Genomic DNA, 24103 nt, shown 5'->3' with positions numbered 1-24103 from the left:
GAGCCCTGCTATTTGCAGCAATACTCAAGAATCAGGTGAGAGAGTCCCTGTTGTGCTAAAGTGAGAGATACGAGGGAGTTCCTGCTCCAAAGTCTTTCCAACAGGAACGGCTAAAGGGTGCTAAAAGAAAAGCAGCCTGGGAGGGAGAAAGATAGAGCTGGATACAGAGGAAGAGACTTTAGTCATCCTTCCAGTATATCACTCCCTTTGCCTAAAAGGTGGCAGAGCAGAGCTGCTGCAGGATTCACACCTTGGCCAGACCTGACCCTGACCTGCAGCCCTGCAGGGAAAGGGCCAAGCTCTGGCCTGCCTGCCTCTCCCAGCTGATGCTGCTGAAGGCAAAGCCAAGGGACACAAGACAGAGGAGAGGGGAAGGTGGAGATGGGGGGGAGCACCCACATTAGCCAGGCCTAGGCCAACTCCTCTCAGGCTGGGCAGACTCAGGAGAGCTGGGCAAGAAGCAGTGCTGGTTCAGCCGCTGGGCATTGCTCAGCATTTCAGGGACAGGATGCTGGCGGGTCCTCCCGCCCTCCCCTGGCGTCCCTCAGAGCCCCTCTCCCCCATCTCCCTTGCTGCCGGACTCCAAACCCACTCCCTATTATCTCCTGCCCCAGGGATTCCCGGGAAGCCGCTGCCAGGCACCAAGCAGGGAGCCGGGTTAAGAAGACCTCGCCGATGCCTTTGCACGCCCCGAGCCACCCGGCCAACTTCACCAAGGCAGGCTGCGGGCCGGCAGGCGGGGCAGGGCCGAAGCCGCGGCGGGAGTCGCCCCCGAGCCCCCCCTCCGGCCGGCCCTCCCGCACCGGGGCGCCCGGGCAGACCGGGGGGGCCGGCCGGGAAGGTGAGCTGCTGCTAGGACCGTGCCAGCCGCTCCGACTCCGCTAGGGCCGGGGGCCAGGGAGTTAGCGACCCCCTCCCTCTCGCAAGAGCCCCGGCCCCAGCGGGATGGGAGCGGGTGCCGCTCCGCCTGCCCCGGGGTGTCCGGCGCTGCCGCCGGGCGCGGAGCGGCCCCAGCCCGCCCCGGCCCCGCCAGCCCCCACGCCCCGTCCTGCGGGACCACGCCGGCCGGGGAAGTTGGCTCTGGAAGCGGCCCGTCCTCAGCCCTGGGCTCTGCTCGGGGAGGGGGCAGGGGAGGAGAGGAGGGTTAATGGGGAGGGGAGGTAAGGGCAGAAATATGAGGGGCTGGGAGGACCCCCCCCTCCCCCGCAGTCACAGCCACTGTCCCTCTTCCCCCTCCGCTGCTCCAGCTGCTCTGCAAAAAGGTTAGAAAGAAACAAGAGTGGGAACCCACCGTGTCCTCCTCGGAGGGAGACAGGGGAGCGGTAGATAGAGATAGGCACAGAGTGGTGCTTGCTGCCGTGGAAGTGATGCTCATACTGAGCCTGAGATACAGACGAGGAAGAGGAGGCAGAAGAAGCCACGTTAGAGGAACTCCACACAGAGCTGACGATACATCCCCAAAAGAGGGAGCACATCCACAGGGTCCAGGCGGGGCGGCGTCCCGGGCAAATGCTGGGGTCTATTCTCAGGTGCATGGTCAAGGCACAGGACACCTACAGACGGGCAGTCTGAATTCCAGCCAGGGAGAGAGGATAAGGTTCATGATGCCAGGGGACCCATGCTAGCAGAAAGGAGAGTCGCTTCCGAGGCTCTGGGGTGTGCGTGTGTGTTCGAGAGGCAAAGAGACAGGATGTGTCTGTGCGAGAGAGCGAGTGCTAGGAGGGAAGGGGAGGGAAGGGGGAAGGTGAGTAACCACACACAGAAGAAAAAGACGCGCCGTTTCCCAGGGCTGGATCTACTGTGCCAGGAGCCCCGCGGCCGCACCGAGCCTCCAGGAGAGCGCAGGGAAGCCGCACATGTCAGCGCGAGGGTCCTGGAGCTTGCACTTGTCAGGTTCCTCCAGGATCACGGGGTCCTTGAAGGACTTTTCCCTGCCTGCGATCCCTGTCTCTCAGCTTGCTGAGAGGGACTACTGAAAACGAAAAAGAAGAAATAAGCCAGAGACCCCAGGTAAATTTTAGATATTTTTGTTTGTTTGTTTTATCCCAAATCCAGGGGGGTTCTGTTGCTTCTCCACTAGCAAGTGTTGCAATGCAGAACTGCTAGGCACACGCACACGCGCACACACACACACACAAAGCGGGATTGTTATCCTCCTTCCACCGGATCCAGGCGACCGAGGACTCAAGCCGATTAACCCTGCGCAGCCGGGGAGGGCAACGACAGGTCTTCCAGGCAGGCGGGCGGGCGGGCAAGCGCGGAGGAGAGGCCGGAGGGCCGGGCGGCGCGGGTCCGGCGGGGCGGGGCGGGGCGCGGAGCGGCGCGGAGCGGAGCCGGGGGCGGGATGCTGGCGGCCGGCGCGCCAAGTGCGGGCAACTCGGCGGCGCAGGTGAAGCGCAGCCGGGGCGGCCGGGGAAGCGGCTCCACGAATGGGCGAGCCGTATGCAAACGACCCGGCCCCGGCGAGCCAATGAGGGCGGCGGCAGCTCTCCGCAGAGGGACCGGCTGGCGCCGGGGGGAGGCGGGGCCGAGGGCGGCACCGCCCCCGCCATTCATGCGCCGGTGCCTTACAGACGCGCGCGCCGCCCCGGCCCCGCCGCGCGGGGGTCCCGGCGCCGCTCTCAGCAGCGGGGCGCGCCCCGCGCCCCCAGAACCGGCCGCAGAGGAGTTCCCAGCGCTGCCCCAGCGGCGGGCCGCGCCCCGCCCCCGGGGAAACCCGACGGGACGTGCCTCTTCCCGCCGGCACCCCCGGCCGCGGAGCCGGAGAAGCCGCGCGGGCAGGCGCCCGGCGGGACGGGGGCGGCCCCTCTGCCGTGCCCCGGGGCGCGCAGAACTAACGCCGGCCCGTCCCAGTGCGCGTCCTGCGGCCCAGGGGCAAAGTGAGAAGCAGGAATGACCGCGCTCATCAAGACTCCGCACCGCTTTTATAGATCGCTCCTGCCCCGATAGCTGAGCCCAGACAGGTATATTTGCACCTAATCCTCGGAGAGTGAGGACTGCAGTTTGCGGCCCGTAAATTAATAAATAAATGCGGTAGCATTATATAGTAATTTGTTGCCTATCAATTTGCATGGCAGAAATCCCCAGCCATGCTGGGGAAAGCCAGGCACCCAGTGACTCGCGCAAGATCACTGAAGGAGTCAATAAGGAGCTTTTGGAAAAGGAGCCAGCCAGCTCCAGGACTTGCACTGCACTGCACTGCCTCCTTCACTTATTCATTCAGACCGGGATAAATTGTTTATGACACTAAGTTTTCTCGCTTTCCCCTCCAGACCCATGTTTGTAGGTGTGCACACATGCGCCCCAGAAACCTGCTTGACCCATTTCGTAAGTATTTCCCTAATACAGAGATGCGATGTTTTCAGTCATTGATCTGGTACACACATCAGTAACTTGTAATCATCAGCCCGTGTTGCACACCTAGTACTTCTACCTCAGCCTGATATGCTTGTAATTTATTTTCTAGTAACTTAAGTCGTCTAAATCAGAGGCTAGAGCAGTCAGAAATAGTTCAGTGTTTTGCTGGGTTTAATCAATGATTGTGGATGGTAAAGCTGGAAAGCAAGAATATTACTTTCAAATTTATCCAACATCTGCCACCTAAGAATCTCAGAGTGCTTTAAAATCTTTTATTAATGGAGCCATTCAACGGCTTTAGGTATTACTTTGCCATTCTGCAGATAAGGAAACAGAAGCTCAGAGGCGTTGAGCCAGTGAGTGACTGATAGACATGGGAACTGAACAGAACAGACACCGAGATTCTCCATCCTAACCAGTACATGCTGTTAGTATAAACGTTTCACTGATTTGCTGGCCATTTCTTAGCCTTAAAGCGTGAATATCAGCCTTCCTCACAATGGGGCACACAGCTGGAGACAGGGGTGAGAAACCTGTGCTGCCGGTGCCTGCCAGCTGGCAGATTTGCAGTACCATGCACAGGGCACAGAGCCATTTTATCTGTGCAAGACAACAGTTCCCGGGCCCTAAGTTGTGTTGAGGAAACTGGACTTGATACCATATATGTGGTGGGATACCTAGAAGGATCCTGTCTTGAGAGGAAGCTGCCCCTTGCTCTTAACTGTACATGGGAGAAGGGGGAGGAATATAACCCGGCATATCGCTCTCAAAAGGCTGCTGACCCATGAGTATGCTGCTGGCATCTACCTTGAATCCCTCACCACAGAAGTCCTGACTTTCAACTCAGTCCACAGGCAAAGTAGTCTGAAATATTTATTGTGTAGTTAAACTGTAGGGGGCTTGATTTAGGGGAAAGGGGGAAGGATGTGTATTAAATACACATCACTGAATAGCTTATTTGTAAAATACAGGAAATCTGTTCTGTATAAATTTCAGACCTAGCTAGTTATCAGCAATAAACAAAGATCTGCCTCTCATCATTTTACTTTCTTTTTCTCTAGCTACAGCATTACAAAAAGGTCAGAACATAACACACATTACAGGATCAATCACGTAAAAAGGCACTCGAGATCTAAACATTGAGGACTCAATGCTGCTTCTCCAGAAGGCAGGGGTGGGAAAGTCATTCATTTGTATGGAAAAGGGAAGCACAATTTAGTTTTGGGAAGCACAATTCTAGAGAGAAAAGCCGGGGAACTGCATGGATACACTCCTTGCCACCTTCCTGTAACTATAAGCTCTGTTGCTGAAGGAAAAAAACAGAAGAGGGATTTCTTTGTTGACTGAACTATGATAGCATCCTTGGGCTCTTAATTCCCCTTTAACAGTCCAACAGACCACATCCTTGTGTCTTCTCTGTACTGGAGCCTCTGTTCAAACTGTCCACCTCTTGGGCTGCTGCAGGAGGCAGATTCCTCAACGGACAACAGATTACCAAGCTCCAAAACAAATCATTGATCCTTTCCTCATTCAATCTGCCACCAACCCTTCCCCACATACAGAGGTACCAGCTTAGGTGCAAGGGACATACAAAGGAGATGAGCATCACTTCAACCTGCCCTGGGCAGAGACAGAAAACGCCTGGTAGTCCCTGAACAGTAGAAACAAAGAGCTGTGTGTTGTCCCTGTACTTGAGAGTTGTCCAGAGTTCTGCCTACCAACCTTCCTTTGCTGAAAACCATTGAGTAAACTGCCTTAGGCAAAAAGTAGAAAGGCCAAGAAAGCCAAACTGTTGGAGTACAACATAAAAACGAAAATAAATTTTAAAAAAAGGAAAAACCGGGAAGCTGGCTATAAATACATCATAGGGTTCTGGTGACACTGTAAAGTACTAGAACTTCACTCTGCCTTGCTTTATTAGGTGTCGGTGGATGTATTTACTGCCCTGTAATTCATAGGTGACTCATTCATTTAGCAGCACCATTGCAGGAAAAGGGCAGATTTCAATTGCAGTTTCCCCTCCTGGGTGGCAGGGGGAAGTTTATAGTCAGAAGTGAAGTTTCAACAACATTATTCCCACCAGATTTACTTCAGAATAGGCACTGTCATTTTCCTATTAGTTTAGTTCATCTGGGTAAACATACAGTCTTTCTGAATGCCCTTGTGTCTTCAGAACTGAGATGGGTGCCTTAAAGGATAATGGTTCCCATCATAAGTTGCTCCCTACGGATATGAGAAAAACAGTCTTATTTCTTACATAGCTGTTTCTTTCACTAAAAGAGCAGAGGGCCACCATATTCTGCAGAAATGAGAAATAATAAAGCAATTGTTTCTGAGTTTTAGAATCCCAGAAAGAGAGCAAGTTGGCTTCAAGCCCAGGAAAAGTTTGTACTCTACCTTATTTGTGTCAGCAAGTACAACTGTCCCTATATTTCCTATTAAATCTTAGCTGTTAACTACTTTGCTGCACTCAGAACTCAAAAAGTCAGCTCTGCTCTAAAATCACAGGTCTCTAAAACTGGATCCAAAGGGGATTCTCCATTAGCTTTTAGCAATACAGGGTGACTGCCAGAGAGATGAGAGCACTGTCTCCACCCAGTAGAGGCTAACAAGGTACAACATTAGCCACTGCATTGCTATATAATAAGGTTAAGAGAATAAGGTCAGCTAGAACAGACTGTCACCGAAAAGTTTTTCCCAGATGGGACTGTTTCTCTCAAGGTTCAAAAGAATCCTCTTTTTTTTTTTTTTTTTTTAAATGTACTTTTCCAAGAACAAGAAGGAGGGCGAGAACAGGTTCCACTTATGATCTTAAAATAGAGTCTTAAATAAAATAAAATAAACCAGAGGGGATTGCATGCTGTAGAGAGCTTAGGGCTGACATATAGACACCTTTGTCTTTAGCAAGCTACTTCAAATACTGCTGAGGACAGCAGTGACCAAAAAACTGGTAAGTTCCTCAAGTACTGCTGGCAGAACTAACTGCTCTGAGAGTAGTCCCTTGTGCCCCACTGTCCTTGTCATCACTGCCTCTCTGCAGGCAGCCTTGAGAGGCAGGTAAGACCCAGCAGCACCAAAGAATTATCAGTATCTGCTCATCCAGAGGGAAAAGGAAGGGTTGCTCCAGGACAGAGCTGAAGACCACACACACAGTTGCTGCTACACGTATAACCTCTGCATATAACCAATCACTGCAGTCTCTGTAGTTTTGTTTTATTCTGTACCTTTGGAAAAAAGAGCAATCTACTCTCAGGGCTTCTGTGCTTTTGTGCTTTTCTTTAGCATCCAGTAAGTCCCATTACCTACAAAAGTTGAGGCATATGCCTTACACATTATCAGTGACATAGGGCAGGTGTAATTCTCTATTCAAGTTACCTCCAAGGGACCACGTTTGCCACAAGCAACTCATACAGAAGCTTTGGAGCCTAGTTTTGTTCTCATTTATGTCGGGGTGAGTAGATTCAACAGAGCCATTGGATTGACATCAGTGAAGGGAGATCTGATCCTTGATGTTCATTAGTGAGAAGAGAAATGCAAGCTGATTACAGCCAGTTAGCCTGGGCTAGCAGTAAGTTAGCCAAAAACAAAGGGACCACTGAGAGCTTTGACAGAAGATGAGGGACACAAATTCAGTTCTGTCAAGCATCCAATTTAAGGGCCAAAAACCTTGCAAAGTTCAGACTTTTCTGAAATTCTACACCTACAGTCCCATTAGCGGAAACAAGCAAGAACAAGTGTGAGGGACACACACAAATACAGCAGTATATCGCGTTTTGATAAGCATTAATCAATTATACTTGGGAAAGAGGCAATGTCAGAATTTGCTAATGCAAACTGACAGTAACATGTTAGAATTGGCCCTGATTACTAGATAACGTTTAAAGGACAATCTAGTGTACTCAGCACTATGTAAACAGGAGCAGAGAGTCTCTTCCCCAGAAAGGTTACAGACATGCTGTAAAGTCACGAGCCAACATATGTTGGACCAGCTTTATGAGCAAACAGTACCCTTTTGGTTTGAGTATGCTACTCTGTGAACCGAAGAGAATGGAAAGGCTTAGATACTGACAGTGGTGGCTTCATACAGGAGCAACTGGTGCAAACAGCTTTCAGCCCTGAGCTTGTAAGTCTCCTTTCGATCGCTGAATGTGCCGCAGAGATAGCCCTGGCTACCTGCACGGGGCTCCAGGAAGCATCCTCTCTCCTGAAGCTGCCTCAGAAATTAGGACAAGATCCTTCTCACACTTTGGATCCTTTACCGGATCAGTAATTATGAAAGTCCTTTGTGTTAAATGAAGGATGCCTAGGGTTGGCTTACTTCGACCATCATGAGGAGCTCCTGTTATTCAAATACCCACCATCTCCCCTTTTGTCTCACAAGCACTTTAATCTCTGCCCCCTGGGGTCCTTTATCAAAGTGGGCTAAGCGGGCTGTAGTCTGCCTGTCAGCAGACTGCTGACAGGCAGACTCATCTCACAAGAGAAAACTGATCCTCTGTGGCTGCAAAGCTCTTTCCTCCAGGAAGACTGGAACTGCATCTATCCTTTACTCTCAGTAGAAGCCAGGCTCAGTGGCAGCTGCTCAAATCTTGTCAGCCAGAGAAACAGGACCTGCTTCTACTTCTTGTATCATTTTAGGCAATGTGACTTTTTTCAGAGATTTGTTCAGACTCAGAAAGATTACAGAAACAAGAAGACTGGCCAAGTTTGAAGGAATCAGGATTGCCCACTACTCGACCTTGGATAGTTATTGAATTACCAATGAAGTAAAGGAGGTTTAATTTTCTGACATTTCTGTCACAGCATTCACACTTCAGTACCTCTACTTCACTAAGGATACCAGAATAAAATGGTAGTGACCTATAGTACATCCTGAGAACTGATTTCCATCATTCATAACAGCCCCCTCTTACAGGTAGACAACATTCTAACCAACTCAGCAATTAGCCTGATTTTATGTTGAGCCAAATTCTTCTCTAGCATAACTCTTAGCAACTGATACTATGGACGCAAGCAGATACTATGCTTATGGAAACAAATATGTATGCATACCTTGCTGTCCCTATGGTTGGAATCAGTGCTGGCAAGTCTAAGGTGAAGGCAAACAGCCTGTTCCCAGGCTATGTGTGTCTCTTGCCTGGGATAACACACTGCTGCTATCCCTTGCAAGCCTTAGTGACTCTCACGGCAGCAAGAGGTTAGACACACCAGCAGATCACAGAGGAAGATGTGTGACCTACTGTCATCTTGGCTGTATCTGTTCTGTAGATGCAGATTTAGATCTCTGAGGTCTGCTAGTCCAGCACCTTACACACTAGCACTGCAGAACTAACACGTCATGAATTCTTAGTGTGGAAGAAAAGAGCTGGGAAATTATTTTTGATGAGCTCTGAGTTCTAAAATAGTACCTGAAAGGCTGAAGTAGAGTCAGGGAATAGGAGGAGTTAAAATATCTGCTGCAATAAATAAGGGAATGTTTTAATTTTTACCTGTGAGAACAGAAAGGAGTCTTTTATTTTACTTTTGCACTCTGTCTGACACAGAAAGGAAAGCTGGAAAAACTGTTGCTTCTGCTCCTTTAAACTGGCTTCTGTGCTAATGAAAAGTGAGCTTTCTAATAGACACTGTGCACAGGCTCCCCTCTGCTTCTCTTCTCTCTTCCACCTATCATCTTGCCTGGCTGTTGCTTGTAATCACCTGTTCATCTCGCGGCAATAACTGCCAGGTGACTGGTGTTTGCTGTAGTCTCCCGACCATGGAAAAAAGAATTAAAAGAAAAGCAAAGAAAGACGTAGGGAGAAAAAAATCTTTCAATGACACAAGTGTCTCACCGCCAGCCAGCCAAAGAGTGAAACGTCTCCTGTGGCCAAGCCTGCTTGTGTGGGAGCTGCTGGTAGGTGTAATTTCCTAAGATGTACACCTTGTCAGTGTGCAGAAGATGAGGAGAGAAAGAAGGTCAGAGCAGCCAAAGCTAAAAAATTGGAAGGACAAAAGAAGACACTGTGGGGAACAATTCTTCTGCTTTTAACCCTGAAAGAGCCCGTGCTGCACTGTCTGTGGCAAACCAACTTAATGCTTATGCTAAGGCATAACGAACAAGACCATTAAGATGGCCTTCTCCTCACCCAAAGAAAACAGACATTTTTACATGCGTTGCCTGTGCTACACAACCTGCACAGACTGGTGCACAGTATATAGTCAAGTTGCTCTCAATCACAGTGGAAATTAATTTTTTCCCCTTCAAGTAACTAGGCTCATAATAGACGAGACAGCCAGGAATGTCAACAGGCTGTCTAGTCTATCCCTCTGCACCAAGGCAGGATAAACTTTACCTACTACATTCTCAGTGATGTTGTATAACTTGCAATGATGAAGAATCAATGCCTCTGGAAGCAATATATACCAGTGCTCAACTTTGCCAGCAGATTTTTTTTCCCTTTTCACACATCTACTGTAGTCAAAGTAATAGCTTGTGACACCTATAAATTCCAAATGCACTTTGGATAATCAGGATATAATTAATATTAGTTTTCCTTGTTCCCAGATATAAACATACTAAAATATTGTAACTAACACAATCTATAATATATTGCAACACTGTGATGGTATATATAACCATTTCACTAAGTATGTGAGCAACATGACCACCAGAGGCAAACAAGATGTGGTTAGTTGCTCATCGGAGGCATCCAAGTAACAGAAAGTTGCAATAAAGGACAAGGTAAGCATAAGCGATGCAAACAGGCAGGGCATCCTGCTGAATACATGAGAAGCATGTCTGGGAAAAAAGAACAAGAGAAGCAGAACTTTTAGTAGTTGAAGATCCCACTTTTGGGAGAGTGAAAGTAGCATTAAAACATCAGGTATGAAAGAGGAAATAGGGTATGGAAGACAACAAGCTAGCATCACATCCAACTTCTCTCATCCTTCTCAACTCTTCTCTTTCTGCAGCTAAGACCATCAATGACAGTAGCTGTCAGTGCTAACTAGAGAGAATCAGCTCTATGGTACAGTATAGTCACGGTTAATTTAGGGCATAAATGTTAAAGACTAACAGTTTTGTAAATAATGATTAATGATAATGATTGAGAATTAACCATTAGCATAAAGTGCATTGCTAATTAATGAATTCAGTAGTTTCATTTTAAAGTTTAAAACTGGCCTGATTTATCAGTCTTCTAAACACTCCCTTTCTAGCAATCTGTAATTCCCTAACAAACATACACACACACACCCTTTCAGTTGCAATATTGCGGTCTGTTATTTCTTATCCTGTAATAAAATTATTTCCTTCCTCTTTACATATATATTTTACATATTTGAAGACTTCTGCTATGTCCCTCCTCTCTAGTCAAGGACATTTGCTTTATTGATCCTTAGAGATCCATGGGTTTTTATCCTTTGGTTATTATTGCTGGTTTCCTAGAGACTTTTTCCAAATATCTTCATTTTTCTTGAAATGCGATGCCCCAGACTGGGTGCAGACCATGAGCACTGCATACAGAAGAACAAATATTTCATGTGTCTCGTTGATGATACTCCTGTTTACTTGTAAGATGTTTGTCCCTCTTACATAGAAGGAAAACTCACAATAGCACCCTGCTAGCTTCTTGCAGTTTTATATTCTGTAACATGGCAAATATGGCTAAGTCCTGGTCCATGGCTTTCTAGGCCTTTTTCACTGAGATTTTTAAAAGGTTTTGCAACTTTTAGAAAATGCAGCTTAGGTCACTGTAGCATTATGCTGGGATGGGTAGTAGTACAGCATCAACTACCTGTTCCCTGCCGATACATTTAATACTACTGAGGATAGGCCCTGGCTTCAAGGCATGCAACAAACCCACACAAACAAATCAGATGGAAGCAAAATACACTCCAGGTCCATTTGTGGCAACTGATCAGAGGACTTACTGGGACACTTGGTCTCCAGCAGAGAAGCTCAACAAAAGCAAAATAATGAGAATAAATGTAAGGAGCATGAACTGCTTCAAAAACACCTCTCTCCTTGAAAAGCACCTCACTCTCCTATCATTCCCCAGGGTCTCAAACTCCACTCCACGCGCACAAGCTTCTCCAGCTCTGCAGGTCTCGGGAGACACCAGCAGTTTCCTTGTCTTGTCAAATCCCCCATCTTGCCTGTGATTCAAAGAGTGTTTGTGCTGGTCATGTGGATGCAAAAAGCCTGTTTCCTCAAACTCAGTACTTCCTTTTACCCAGCACCTCATCTCTGAGCAAAATGGGAGGGAATTTTTGTAGGGGGAGGCACCAGCAGCAATAAAACCCCACTGAAGCAGCAAACACTAACGCCAGAGAAGTGCAGACATCAGGAGTACATGCTCGTTAAGGACCAGACAGCCATGAAAATTGGGAAGTGGAAACAAAGATGGGGAAAGAGCAACACACTCCCTCACTGGTAGGCTGTATACAACAGATAAGGCTAAAACTGCTCCCAATGTGGACATGCTATTTACTGGACAGGACAGACAAAAAATTCCAGCTACTCATTGTGAAGTGCCAAGGGAAAAACTAATGACAGGGATGCAGGGATTATGTTTCAAGTAGTCAGATTCATACAAACACATATGCATGCACACATGCACACACACATATTTCTGCTTCCCTTTCTCAACTCTGAAGCCTCTTTATCTCCCTCAGATTATCAGCCAGGGACAACTACAGAAAAAAACAGAAAAGAGGAAAACAGGGAAATGCCAGTGTAACCCATAGAGGGCTCACTTGAAGAATCACACTTTTTTTTTTCTTCCTTCTGAACTTCTGGTTGGTCATACAAAAGCCATCTGCACCCTGGACCAATTCATCCTTTAAGTCACTTCTTAAGTTATAATTAAGTCTTCACAGTTTTAACTAGATACCACATTTCACCTCCCTCCCCTTTTTATCAGTCACCAGAAGTGAGCACTCAGGATGGCAACACGCAGTCTGTCATTGACTCCTCCAGGGTACTGGCAGAAGTATGGTGGGTACTGTGAGGATGAAAGAAATCTGAGTGGTCTTCAGGATGACTAACTCTGAATCATTTTGCTGCTGTCTTCATCTCTGCATTCTGATCTCCTCCTGCACAGAAATCAGAAGGTAGCTATTCTGTGACAGCCCAAGCCAAGCAGTATGTGATCAACAGAATAAACAGATATACAGGTACTCTGTATAGCACCTTTTCTTGCACTGAGCACTCTTGCACCAGCCCCTACACTAGATTTAATCCTCAGAAACGTTGCAGGAGGCAGATAAAAAGAGGGCATCTGATATTCCTGGCTACCTGGAAACACGTTGTTCTGCAAGCAGCAGAACTACAGAAATAAATGAGTAGGAAACAAGGCTTCATGTTTCCCCTTTGTCACCCCCCCATATTCACCATAATAATGTCACCACATCACCCTCAATTTCCCCCGCATTCTCTCACATTCCCTCCTCTGATGTGCTCAGATTTTTGTCATACTTCCTTACCCTCCTATAACACCTTTCGTTTCCTTTCCTCCTCATGTATTGCTTTGGCCGAGGAAGAGGCAGCCTGTGCTGTGCCAGGTTCAGAGCTGCAAGCCCACCAGCTGGTGGACCAGCCCTTACGCCTCAGCAGGGACTAGGAGCAAGTTCTGTAGGAATTCAGTAATTCTGGGGCTTCAACGCTACTGTCAAATGTGGTGGTTGCTGGCCAGGGGAGTGATTGCAGAAGCGTCACTTCCTTAGAAAACCAGACTAAAATAACTCTGTATTTCCACACTAGTACAGTATGGCCTCAAGCGGTGTGACAGTTGAAGTTGCAGGATGTCAGCTTCTCACTATGGGCTGTATTGCAAGAAACCTTTTGTAAAAGGAGTACCAGAGCCAAAGACTATGGCATGAGAGATGGGTAATTCAGCATCTTAGATCTGTAATACATATATATGGTAACAAAACATGTTTTAGTTAAAGGATGACGGAAATAGCAGCTCCAGAAGGAAACCTTCAAAGGTGAGTAATTCTGTGCCACTTAGATCAAGCATTACTCTCCACTGGAAATGGGAGATTTCATCTAGCACTGGCAGCAAGACCTAGACTGGCTAGAATACAAAGGCAAGGAGACTGCCTCTCTTCCCCACCCACAAACATCCCTTCAGTGTCAGAGCCAACCACTGAACAGAAACTGCTTGGCAAAGAGAAATAAATTATCTAATGCAGTTCTAGGTAGAAGGAAAATATTATGCAAAAGTGAGCTTCAAAACTAGTATGACAGCATGTTTCCAACGTCTCTTGGGGAACAGGTAGAATCTGAGAGGAGTCCACAAACCATCTGGCTATTTGTGGGTTCTATGAGACTCTTTGATCCATCCCCAGAAATACTGCTGAGCTTTAAAGAACTTATTAAAACAAATTTTCATCTAAAGAAATATGTCCCTGAAAAATGTCTGCTTTCAACAGAGGACATTCTAATAGTTCTGTTTTGCTTTTTCCCAGCAAGTTGTATTGCAACAAATCATTCTCATTATCGAGTTGCTCGTTACAGGCTGAAAATAATACATATCCAGATGTTTATACAGAGGTTGTCATAGCTTAGGTTACATAAATCATGGTACAAAAGTTTATAGGATTAAAATCAGACTAGACAAAGCATTGAGACTACCCCAGGCAACAGTCCCACACCATTCAAGCAGGACAGCTGGCATTTAGCAGGTATTTTTACCTCCATCCATCTTCATTTTTTTCCCTCTCTATCTCCCATTTTTGTAATTGCCCATCCCATCCTGCACAAGAACACACACAGGCTCACCCACTCACTCCCATTTCTTCTCTTGCCAAGAAGAGCATCCTGCGTGGGATTCAGTCATTTGTTGTCCACAGAACTTCTGGTATGTGTCTCTAAATAGCTGACATCTGGAGGAGCTAGATTCTACTTATACCCTCCTTAGCACGATCAGATGCTGCTAAAGAATGTGAACAAAATGCCTCATTTCTAAAATATCTTCTCTTTACCCCCTCTGCTTCTTTCTAACAGTTGGGGGGGGGGGGGGGGGGGGGGGGGAGGGGAATTCATAGTCCAATACATACAGTTATCAGCTTTCAAAGCTGTTGTTCTTGGGGACACAGACCAATATAAAAGTGTACACTGATAACAATCTATTACTTCTGCTGTCCACTTCCATAACATACAGGTTTTTAGGAAGAGTGTATCACTCTAGAACCCTGCTGCAGAGATAGAAACACAACCCTGGTTCCCAAGGTGGCATTCAAGTTCTTTAATTACTAGACCCCCTCCTTCCTCTTCATTATTCAGACACCTTAATTTTTATAGCAATTAAAACAGGGGCTCACCAACTACAGCATTTTCTAACTGTACAAACATGTTTCACTTAATGATTATTTCTGCATCACAAACAGAAAGGGGAAGATGTTACATTTATTTCCAGCATGCATCAATATTGAAGGCTTGATTTTGAAAAAAACCCCAAACAAACAAAATCACCCGGAGTAGGGTGGGGGTTGGCATTTTTAATGTTCTCTCTCTCACACTTTACTTTCTATTCATGTGCATGTGTAATCTTCACTTCAGTGGAATACACCATCATTTAAAAAAATACAGCTAGAACATACATGCCTCAAGCCACCCAGGCAAAAGAAATACAAACAGCCAGCAAAGTGACGGGTAGCACAGATGCACGTAAATTGATTAAATTGCTGTTGCTAGAACACACACACTGCAATCTCTTTCCCTTTTGGTGTATTCAAGGTACCCTGTCATTCTTCTCCAATCCTTTCCAAAGTGCTCTTGTTAGCAGGTTGAGAGAATTAAGTTAAGTTGATTCACCAGTATTAATAGGTGTCTCTAATTCAATAGCAGCATGTTCAGAGAATGCCACCTGCCTTCTCTTTAAGCAAAAGATACTGAAACACGGCCAACACTTTGCCCAGCTGTTTCAAAAGCTATAATTAGACACACCTGTTTTAACAGTTGTTTCAGCAGCTGGACACTGGGACGTGGATCAATAAGATTTACTCACAGCTTTCTCCCCTCAGAGCCAATAGTGCAACTTTAGTGCCACATCTTGTGTTTAGAGAAATTTGTGTTGCAGGGGCAAGTGTGAATGAATCAAAACAGGTCAGGGTGTTCCTCTTCCCCACTGCTGGACCTTGCAACAGTGCAAGAAAAATTGCCTATTCAGTGAACTATGGGATCAAGATATACTAGTCTTGATCTAGCAGTATACAAGGACAAGATCTCAAACCATATATAAACCAATGCAGTGATAAGCTGCAGGTATCATAAAACTGCAGGCTTGTGAGGTCTGTAGCCTTCCATTCACTGCAATGAGTTGTCAAGGCTGATAGCTAAAGCCAGCAAAGCAAATCCTGCCAACTTTTCCATTACTGATCTTGGAGTAATCCAGCTAACATGCAAAACCCACCTCCCTGGCATTTGAAGTGTAACTGTCCCACCAGCTGTTTACACATTCAATGTGCACCTCCACTGCAGAAACCTATGGCTTGTTGGAAACAGAAAACACCAAGATGTTATAAAAGAACTGACTAAAGTAAAAGACAAAATAAATAAAATCTTACTGTAATTACACTTTAAGCATTACCTGGAGTTGTTTCCAAGCTTCTATATCTGACCAAGTTGCTTGAGAATCCAAATACCTTGTCCTAAAAGGAAGGTGCAATTTCCTAAAGTTGCTATATTTCACAATCTAGTTCTGTTTGCCTTTTTCCCTGAGGCAAAATGAGTTTATACAGTGCTATCCAGAGCCACTTATTCCCAACCCAGTGGCAACCCCTCTGGTGTGACTGTGGGACCAACTGGTAAACAGGATCAGTAAAATAATCTATATTATAAAGAAGTGTGCAAAAGCAGGAGCCTCACGAATTTGTGTTGCAACTAAGACACAAGAGAATTCTAAAGACAATTCTCAAAGTTACAGCTGGCCATGTAGTCTTAGAGTTCCCATATAATCAGAATCCATGAATTTGTAGACGTGCATGCACTCAGGTATGTGAAAGTAAATATCTCCCAGAGCATGTGCTCATCTGTACACTTCCCTGGGATGGGCACCTGTGTGTTTTCCAAGAAAAGACACTTGCACATTCATGCACATGAACTCAGATAGGTAGCACGCACGTCTATGGAGATCATTTATAATGTACAAAAATGTATGCAAGCATACAACCATGCCCATAGAATTCTACAGCCAAGGAATAGATGCCTCAGCACACTGTACATCATCAGGTTCCCATCAAACACACCTCAGATTTTCTCTTTCAAGCAGAAAAGGGGTGGGGGGGAGTGAGACTACTTGGATGCCAAACCCAGTAATAAATGCTTGTCAAGAGTATTTCTGATGGGATCTAAAGGAGCTTGGAAAAGTGGGGCCACCACAGTCAAACTGCACAAGCTGAACTCAAGAGCAGTGAAGACAGAGAGAGATGGTGTCATGAAGACTTTTCCCCTCTTTCTGGGAAATAATGAACAAATCCTTCAGAGTGATTACTCTGTTACACCTGCTGGCCCTGCTCTCAAGTCTGTATTAGACAGAAGATGCTCTTATCTTCCCTCAGATTAAATGTGCCTAGTAAAAAGCGATCAGAGATTGGCACGATAATTATCTTTCCTCATTAGAAAGCAAGCCCTGGACCTGACTGAATATGACTCCTCTGTCAAGGCCCTTTGTGAGCTGTAATAGTACTCAGCCAGCATCAACCAGCACAACACTTCATGCGAACAAAACAAAGCAACATATCAAGTAATCTTGTCTTTTTATTTGTTTTTTCTCTTCTAAGCCTGCTGAGTGAGGTGGGAAGGTGCCAAATTCCTTTTTAACTTGTATAAATGCATTTAAATGTCACAGAAGAGCCTTGTTAAGTGAAAAGCTTTCCAAACGTTTTTCTCTCCCATATCTAAAATGGATTGCTCTTTTTTTTTTTTTTTTCCTTAATTAAAAAAGGCACACTCTCTCAGACCACTGCCCTTCACCATTCCTGGGACCAGCGGACTGCAGTGACCCACAGCAGAACTCCTGGTGTTCTCCTGCAGCAGCATTGACCATAGTACAGGGTACGGCTTTACCCAGGGAAGCCAAGAGGAAAGGTAAGCACATATATGGGTAAAGACAAAACTGAAAACTCCTCTAGCTAGGGCATGAGCAGACCAGGGCCTTTCTGTGACAGCACAGACAGGCTCCCTCACTTCTTTAAAAATGCATTTGAAGCCTATTCATTGCTTGGTTCTTTTCTATTAGTGACTAATCCTCAAGAGCTGTGACCCCAGGGACTGCAGCACTGCCACAGAAAAGGCAGTGTTGGGGCCTTTGCAAAACACCAGCCCTGCTGCCAACAGTGCAGCTAGGACAATTTCATTTAAAAAGGGGTGAGTAGGAACAGCTCAAGCTTCCACACTGGCGCTCCTATAGATATGACTCTTGTAAATACGCCGTGCTGAGAAAGACGGGTGTTGTAAGTCGTTATGGGAGCTGTGTGATAACAGATGAGTGCAGACAGCACTGCATACTCTATGAACTGGAGTATTAGGGAGAACTGCGGAGTTCGACTATGTTTAGTGGCCTCAACAAATCAGCTCCTTCCCTTTTAGTGCAACCAACCATGGTCCTTTCATCATCCCAAACATCACTCCTATCTCCTTGATCTGGCTTATTCCTTGGTGTTCTCAGTTCAAAAAAAAAAAAAAAAAAAAAAAAAAGGAAGGCTCTCTGGACTATGGATTGCATTTCTGATCTGATCTTACCAGAAAGGTGTCAGGAGAAGTGTCCCATTTTGTTCTGCAGCCAAGGATAGGGCTCAAAGAAATTATCACATCCTACAGTCTGTTCAAGAAAACATGCTGCAAAATGGTGTTATTGTGCAGCAGGAAGAGTTGAACTGTGTTAATGCATTACAGTGTCCTGCACCACTGTCAAGTGAGATGTGTAGTTCCAAAATGGGATGGCATTTAATCAGACAAAACTTATTCTTCAAGTCATCATGTAATCTACAAGAACATAAGCAACACATATAATCTACAAGAATACTGCAATTTAACCCACAAGAGCAGAATCAGCCACTGAATTTAGGAGAGCTGGCATGGCAGAAGGGGAACTCCAGGTCCACTGCAAAGGAACCTTCTGCAAGCAAGCCTTGTGCATGATCCACTGCAATATACTCCATTCTTGGGCCCCTTCCGACACCCAACTCAGGAGAGACCTTCTACACTGGAAAAATTAAGTCTCACAAACATCATTTTCCTTTTTCACCACCTGCCACAGTCTGTCCATTCCCAAGCAAAAATGTGGGCCTTTCTGTTTCAGGCTGCAATCCAGAAGCTCGGACTAGTAAAACTACCAACCTCTAAAGTCCAAATCTGGGAGCTGGCCCCTCCAGTGAAAACAGAGTGATTTTTTTTTTTACTTTATTTTTTTTTAAACATAGTAGCATTTGTTTTATTTGCTGTTTACTTTTGTATTTGGGGAAGGGGAGAGGGAAACTGGGGGAGTTTTCATGCTTTCATCTGTAATAGCTAGAAAATTTATTTTCAGAAAAATTAAATGAGCAGATACAATGACACACCATGATCAACGAACATTCTGAAATCTGTGTTCTGCAGAGACACACCCAGGTGTTTTCGAGGCAGATGTAACAGAATGCTACCTCACTGGAGCAGTGTTTAACTTCTGTGATCATTTAAATATGCATTTATTTTGTCTTTGGAGTGAGAAAACAAAAAGCTAAAGTAGGGTTGTTTTGTGGCCCCATGCTAGTTACTGGCCTTCCCACCTAGGTAAAACTTGGGTAGGCAACAGTGCTCTCCCTTGCACTGCCTCAGCTTTCCTAAAACTAATCACCCTGCCAGGGAATCTGACCTATTTTCTCTGTCTCCTCTCTCCTGTGACCACCCACCTCTTTCCCTTTTCTTTTTTCCTCCCTTATATGCCTGTTTTATGGGCTACAATGGGACAAGGAGCAAGGGTAGCATATGCATAACCTCATCTCTTTACCTTGCTGCTTGCAGCATTTCTCAATCTGAGGAAATAGTCCCTTTTCACTATTGCTGTCTGATATTTTATTTGCATAAGGATGAACTATGCAGCCATGTTACCTCAAATCTTCTGCAATACCACAGTCTGCTGATGAGCCTCAGTAGTTTTAAACAGGGTTATGCTTTCTCTCCTGTCCTCTTTCAAGCTTGGTGCTTTGCCAGGCGGCTGCAGAATGGATACACTGAATGCTGAATATTCCCTGCGCGGCAGGCCAACAGGAGCTCCGAGGGGGAGGCACATCCAAGCTCCTGCAGCTAAAGCCTGGCAAAAAGAATGAGCTTTCCTGCTGCCTTGAAAATGATGGATGTACACAGAGGCTTTGCACAACCTACAGCCATATGATCCCCCACGCTGCCCCTGGAAACCTGCACACGATATAAATTGCCACACAAAGAAACATGCTCAGTAGCACTGACCTGAACACTACTTAGAACAAGCGGTAATTAAAAAGTAATGTAACTCCACTGCACAGGATCAACTTTTGTTTATAGGGTGTGCCTATATGTAGAGTCTACATATTAATGTATTACTCATGGCTGGCACATTCAAGGGGATGGCAGGAGGTAACCTGGCTTGTTCCTTTTGAATAGGATTAAAAGCTTTTACATTGGTTCTTGAGAAAAATAACCATTTCTCTCACCAATCTCAAAAGATGGCAGGTCCCAGTCAATCTGGAAATGGTGACAACAGTCCTGCTTTTAGTACTTCTGCTCTAAAAGGAAATCTGTAAAATTATATGTATTTTCTCACCTTCTAGGAATTAGCCAGAGCAAATACACTTGACCTTCTGATGAGAGGGAAGTGTGGGGTTTTTTTCTAACTGTCAAGGCTCAGACCTGAGAGAAAAGTTAAGGTCATATCCAGCAGGAAAGACTAAATTACAAAAACTATGTAGTATAACCTCAGCAGTCCCCTTGCAAAAGCAGCTAGAATCACCCCTGGCCAGCGTGATCCCAGCAGCCCACATATAATTCAACTCCATAATGTCCTAAAGCAAGGAGTATGCATTTACAGTGAGTCACATAGTAAATACAATTTGTGGCCTGCTAGCAATGAGAAGGCACACTGCTAGTGCAGGTTAAGGATCAGCACAAATTTTTTGTATCAGTTGTGCTAGACATTCAGGTAAACCTCTGCTTTTCCTGGGAAAACAGCCTGACAAGATTATGTACTACCACTGACATCTCATTTTCTGTATGCTTGTTAATTTGCCCTATTAACAAATTTCATTGCAGTCACAAATACTGGCATAAACAAATACTTGGTTATATTCAGCTAAGTTTTCAAAAGTCTTGTGAATACCTCATCAGTTATGGAAAAATGAGCATTTGCAAGTTAATAATTGATGACAGATTCATGCAGAATATCCAACAGTGGAGCAGTAACAAGGAGAGACCTCAGAGTCTCCTGCTCCAAAGCTACTGCCTTCTAGGCTGCAGTAGACCTGATTTCCCTAACTCAAGCAGCATCTGAAAACCGCAGCATGCTCTGATCAGCTCTCAGTCTATTCAGTATAGCAGCCAAACATCCAGTTTTATTCTGAGATGAATGTGCAACCCCCGAAAACATATACTGTTCCAAAATCTGCAACTCCACAAATAAACTGTGTACTACATAGAAATAGTTTATATCGGCACTGTGTTTGGTATCAAACTATTCCGAAGGCATGTAGTGCCACAGAGTACATAGACAGCAATATTAATTGCTGCCAAATTATGGAGAGCAGAGCTGAAGCAGTGAGGGACAGAACAGACCATCGAGGTGGAGCAGTCTCTGCCCATGCCCCAGCCATTAGATCAGATTATCTCCCATCTTGCCAACAGCAACCATATTATTTTTAATATTGTTGATTTCTAGGCATAAATTCCTGCACAAATACAGCATAAAAGCAGACCCTGGTTTTCATGTATGCACGCTTTGATACAGCCTCTAATTATACGATCACATGCTCTTCTTTTTGACACGACCTTTCCTTCATTCAGCACACAGGAAGAATAATGCCTGTTGAAGGTGCTGTTACTTGATACTATGTTTTATCTTCATTGCTCCATTTGTGGCCCCTTCTCCTGCATGCTATACTAATCCTGGTCTGAAGGGCAATTTATTTCCACATGGGTTTTTCTGTGGTGCCACTCAGCAGAGCATCGGAGTGTTTTGCAAAAACTAATTACTTTGGACAACACCTTTCTGAGGTGATACGCTCATTTGAGCTCAGGAACAGGGGAGTTAAGTCAAAATGCTCACTAGTATTGACTGTGCAATTCCAGATTGCAAATTCTGACTAGAGACTGCTTAGCACCTTATGGCACCTTACACATTTGAAGCATATTTAGTGCTGACTTGACTGCTGCTGTCAGGACTCAATGTTGCTTCTATCCAAGCTATATGATCTCAAATTGGGGATCAGAACACAAGGAACATAATTCAGGGATGGCCTTGGAAAAAAAAATAAAATTAAAAATTAGCAATTTACCCAGCATCATACTATGACCCTGGGGAAAAAAAGAGGGATAGACAGAATGAGATGCCTCTTAATCAATGCTTTGCTCAAGAGGCCTCCATGCCTTGTAAGAATCCCCTGTCTCATTCTCTATACATCCCGCTTCAGTAAAATTGAAGTGGGTATCCAATGTACAAAGCAGTCATTTTGAGAGCAGATCCCCAATTTATGCCAGAAGCTCTTATTTTCTGTGCACGGCATGAAAAATCATAGGGAGGAAATAATGAGTACAGATGTTAGCAAATATTTCATCATAAAGCCCCATAGCAAAGGACCACAAGGTTCACTGACACTAATTTTTAACTGCTTGATTTTGCATTGTCCCAGGTCCTTTCATATTTGTTAAATATGAAGCATTTGTGGGGTTTATATAAATATTTATAAATAGATAGATACATTTGTAAATACAAACACACATATGCACATAAAAACACATAGGGTTCTCTGAAACTTACTTAAACTTCCAGTGAGTTCCATTTGATTTAAAGAGATGCTACCATATCAACCAACATTTTTGTTTTACATTTTTTATTGAACAAATCTAGAACTGAAAACCAGATTTCCTTCAAATTCCCCTACCTGCATGATGCAAGGAAATGAAAATGCCTGTCAGCAAAAGTAATGTGTTTAATACCATGCCAGCCCTAAACATCAGTAGAGATTTCTGTGTATTGCAGATAATTCTATCACCAAGCCATATTGCTCTGTGATGTGCTTTTATCTTTGCTGTAGGATAATATCAATATTTCAAGCATGAGCAAAACAATGTTTTATGAGATTGATGTGGGAAAATACAGTGACAAGTACATAAAAAAGGGCAGAGAAAAATGCCAGGTAGTCATCATAAATGCTATCCATTCCTACCAGAATTTGTCTAGTTTATCCAATTCTAATCAACAAGTTGAGGTCCACTGGGACCCCAGTGACTTTGATTACATTTTCAGTGCCAAAGAAGAACAGCAAGCAAAAGAGAGCACAGCTAATGGGATGGGGAGGCTGCCTTCTACACCCTAGAAATGTAGATTTTACAGCCCAAAAAGTCGTATTTTGTTAAACTTTTAAATTAAAAAGAAGATGTGATTTATAAGAGAAGGAAATAGAGGGGAGAAGTATTAAGCCACTTGCCATACTGCACATGTGCCTGATAAGGGCCAGATCATGCAGGGCAAATATACCCAAGGAACAACCTCTTCAAATCCACAATGATACCCCAAGCAGGCAGCTCTTTGGGCACTGCTGGAACCTGAGAAAACAGTGGAAGCAAAACAGTTTGGAAGTGTCCAAACAAGAAGTTATCCCTGTATAGCTCTCGCTGGATGAATTATTCACCTCTGGCCTACCTCTGCGAAGGACTCGGCTCTTCTGAGGAAAACTCACATTTACAGATACAATTATACCAAGAAAAAATGTGCTTTTCCCCAGTACAGCTAAGTGGCTATCTGTGCCCCACACTGGCACAAGATGTGAGCTCGGTTATATAAGCTCTGCATGTAACTCTTCTGGCAAATCCACCAACACAGATCATTTGTCATATTGCCTTTTTTGTCTTTGGGGCTTGCAGTTCCTCCCTGTTAGATGACAGAACTGATGACTATTACTTAACCCCTTTCCACATTAACACTGAAGCTGTTCAGCCAGACTGATGTTTTAGTGTAGTTTGGTGTTGGGTACCTCAATAGCTGGGTGTTGAACTGAGAACACTTACAGGAATCTGAATTTCAGAAGAGTGATCAGCACCCTTTGCAATCAGTTTTAAATTATTAAAATTGAGGTAATCAAAACCACTAGTTCTGTAAATCTTGACTGTTTTGATTTGAAGCAAAAGGAAATCTGGCAGCCCAATCTTTTCTAAAGCACCCTCCAACTCTACTGTCCCCTTATCTTTGTCGCAACATGCTGTCCCTGGGGACATTCAGATAGTTTCTAGTCCATCTGGAACAGTGCTCATTTCAAAGCCAATTTGAATGAAATGCCTAAAAAATCTCTTAGAAAATAACTCTCATAATAAGCACTGTACCTTTTATGATGTTACATTATTATCAGGTGGTAAATTCATTTGTTTCCCAAAATCCCTTACCAACTTCTTTTAAATACATAAATAAAAAAGGAAATTTCAGTGGATATTATTTCACAATATGTGGATCTGAGATATTTTAATAAGAAATGCACCTCCAGGCTAAGAGGTATGAATTGTACACCGAAGGGAATGGTTTAATACACTGTTTAATGC

The 24103-nt window shown here is 44.8% G+C and overlaps 1 protein-coding gene across 11 annotated transcripts in view; it reads right to left on the bottom strand.

Moving 5' to 3' along the window:
• The window catches only part of NRXN3 (neurexin 3), a 1027951-nt gene that overhangs the window by 372711 nt on the left and 631137 nt on the right, over nucleotides 1-24103 (bottom strand). For 4 of the 11 annotated variants that reach the window (XM_074910044.1, XM_074910046.1, XM_074910045.1 and 1 more), the window contains exon 1: nucleotides 1292-2234. The exons of 1 other annotated variant lie outside the window; for it this stretch is intronic. In XM_074910044.1, the coding sequence (XP_074766145.1) occupies nucleotides 1292-1535 (244 nt within the window). In that variant the 5' untranslated portion in view covers nucleotides 1536-2234. Of the gene's footprint in view, nucleotides 1-1291; nucleotides 2237-24103 lie in introns of those variants that run through there. 6 more of the 11 variants (XM_074910048.1, XM_074910050.1, XM_074910049.1 and 3 more) reach the window with 4 other exon arrangements.

Source organism: Athene noctua, chromosome 6 (genome assembly GCF_965140245.1).
Source record: "Athene noctua chromosome 6, bAthNoc1.hap1.1, whole genome shotgun sequence".
Taxonomy (NCBI): domain Eukaryota; kingdom Metazoa; phylum Chordata; class Aves; order Strigiformes; family Strigidae; genus Athene; species Athene noctua.
This window is presented reverse-complemented; position numbering and strand designations above follow the sequence as displayed.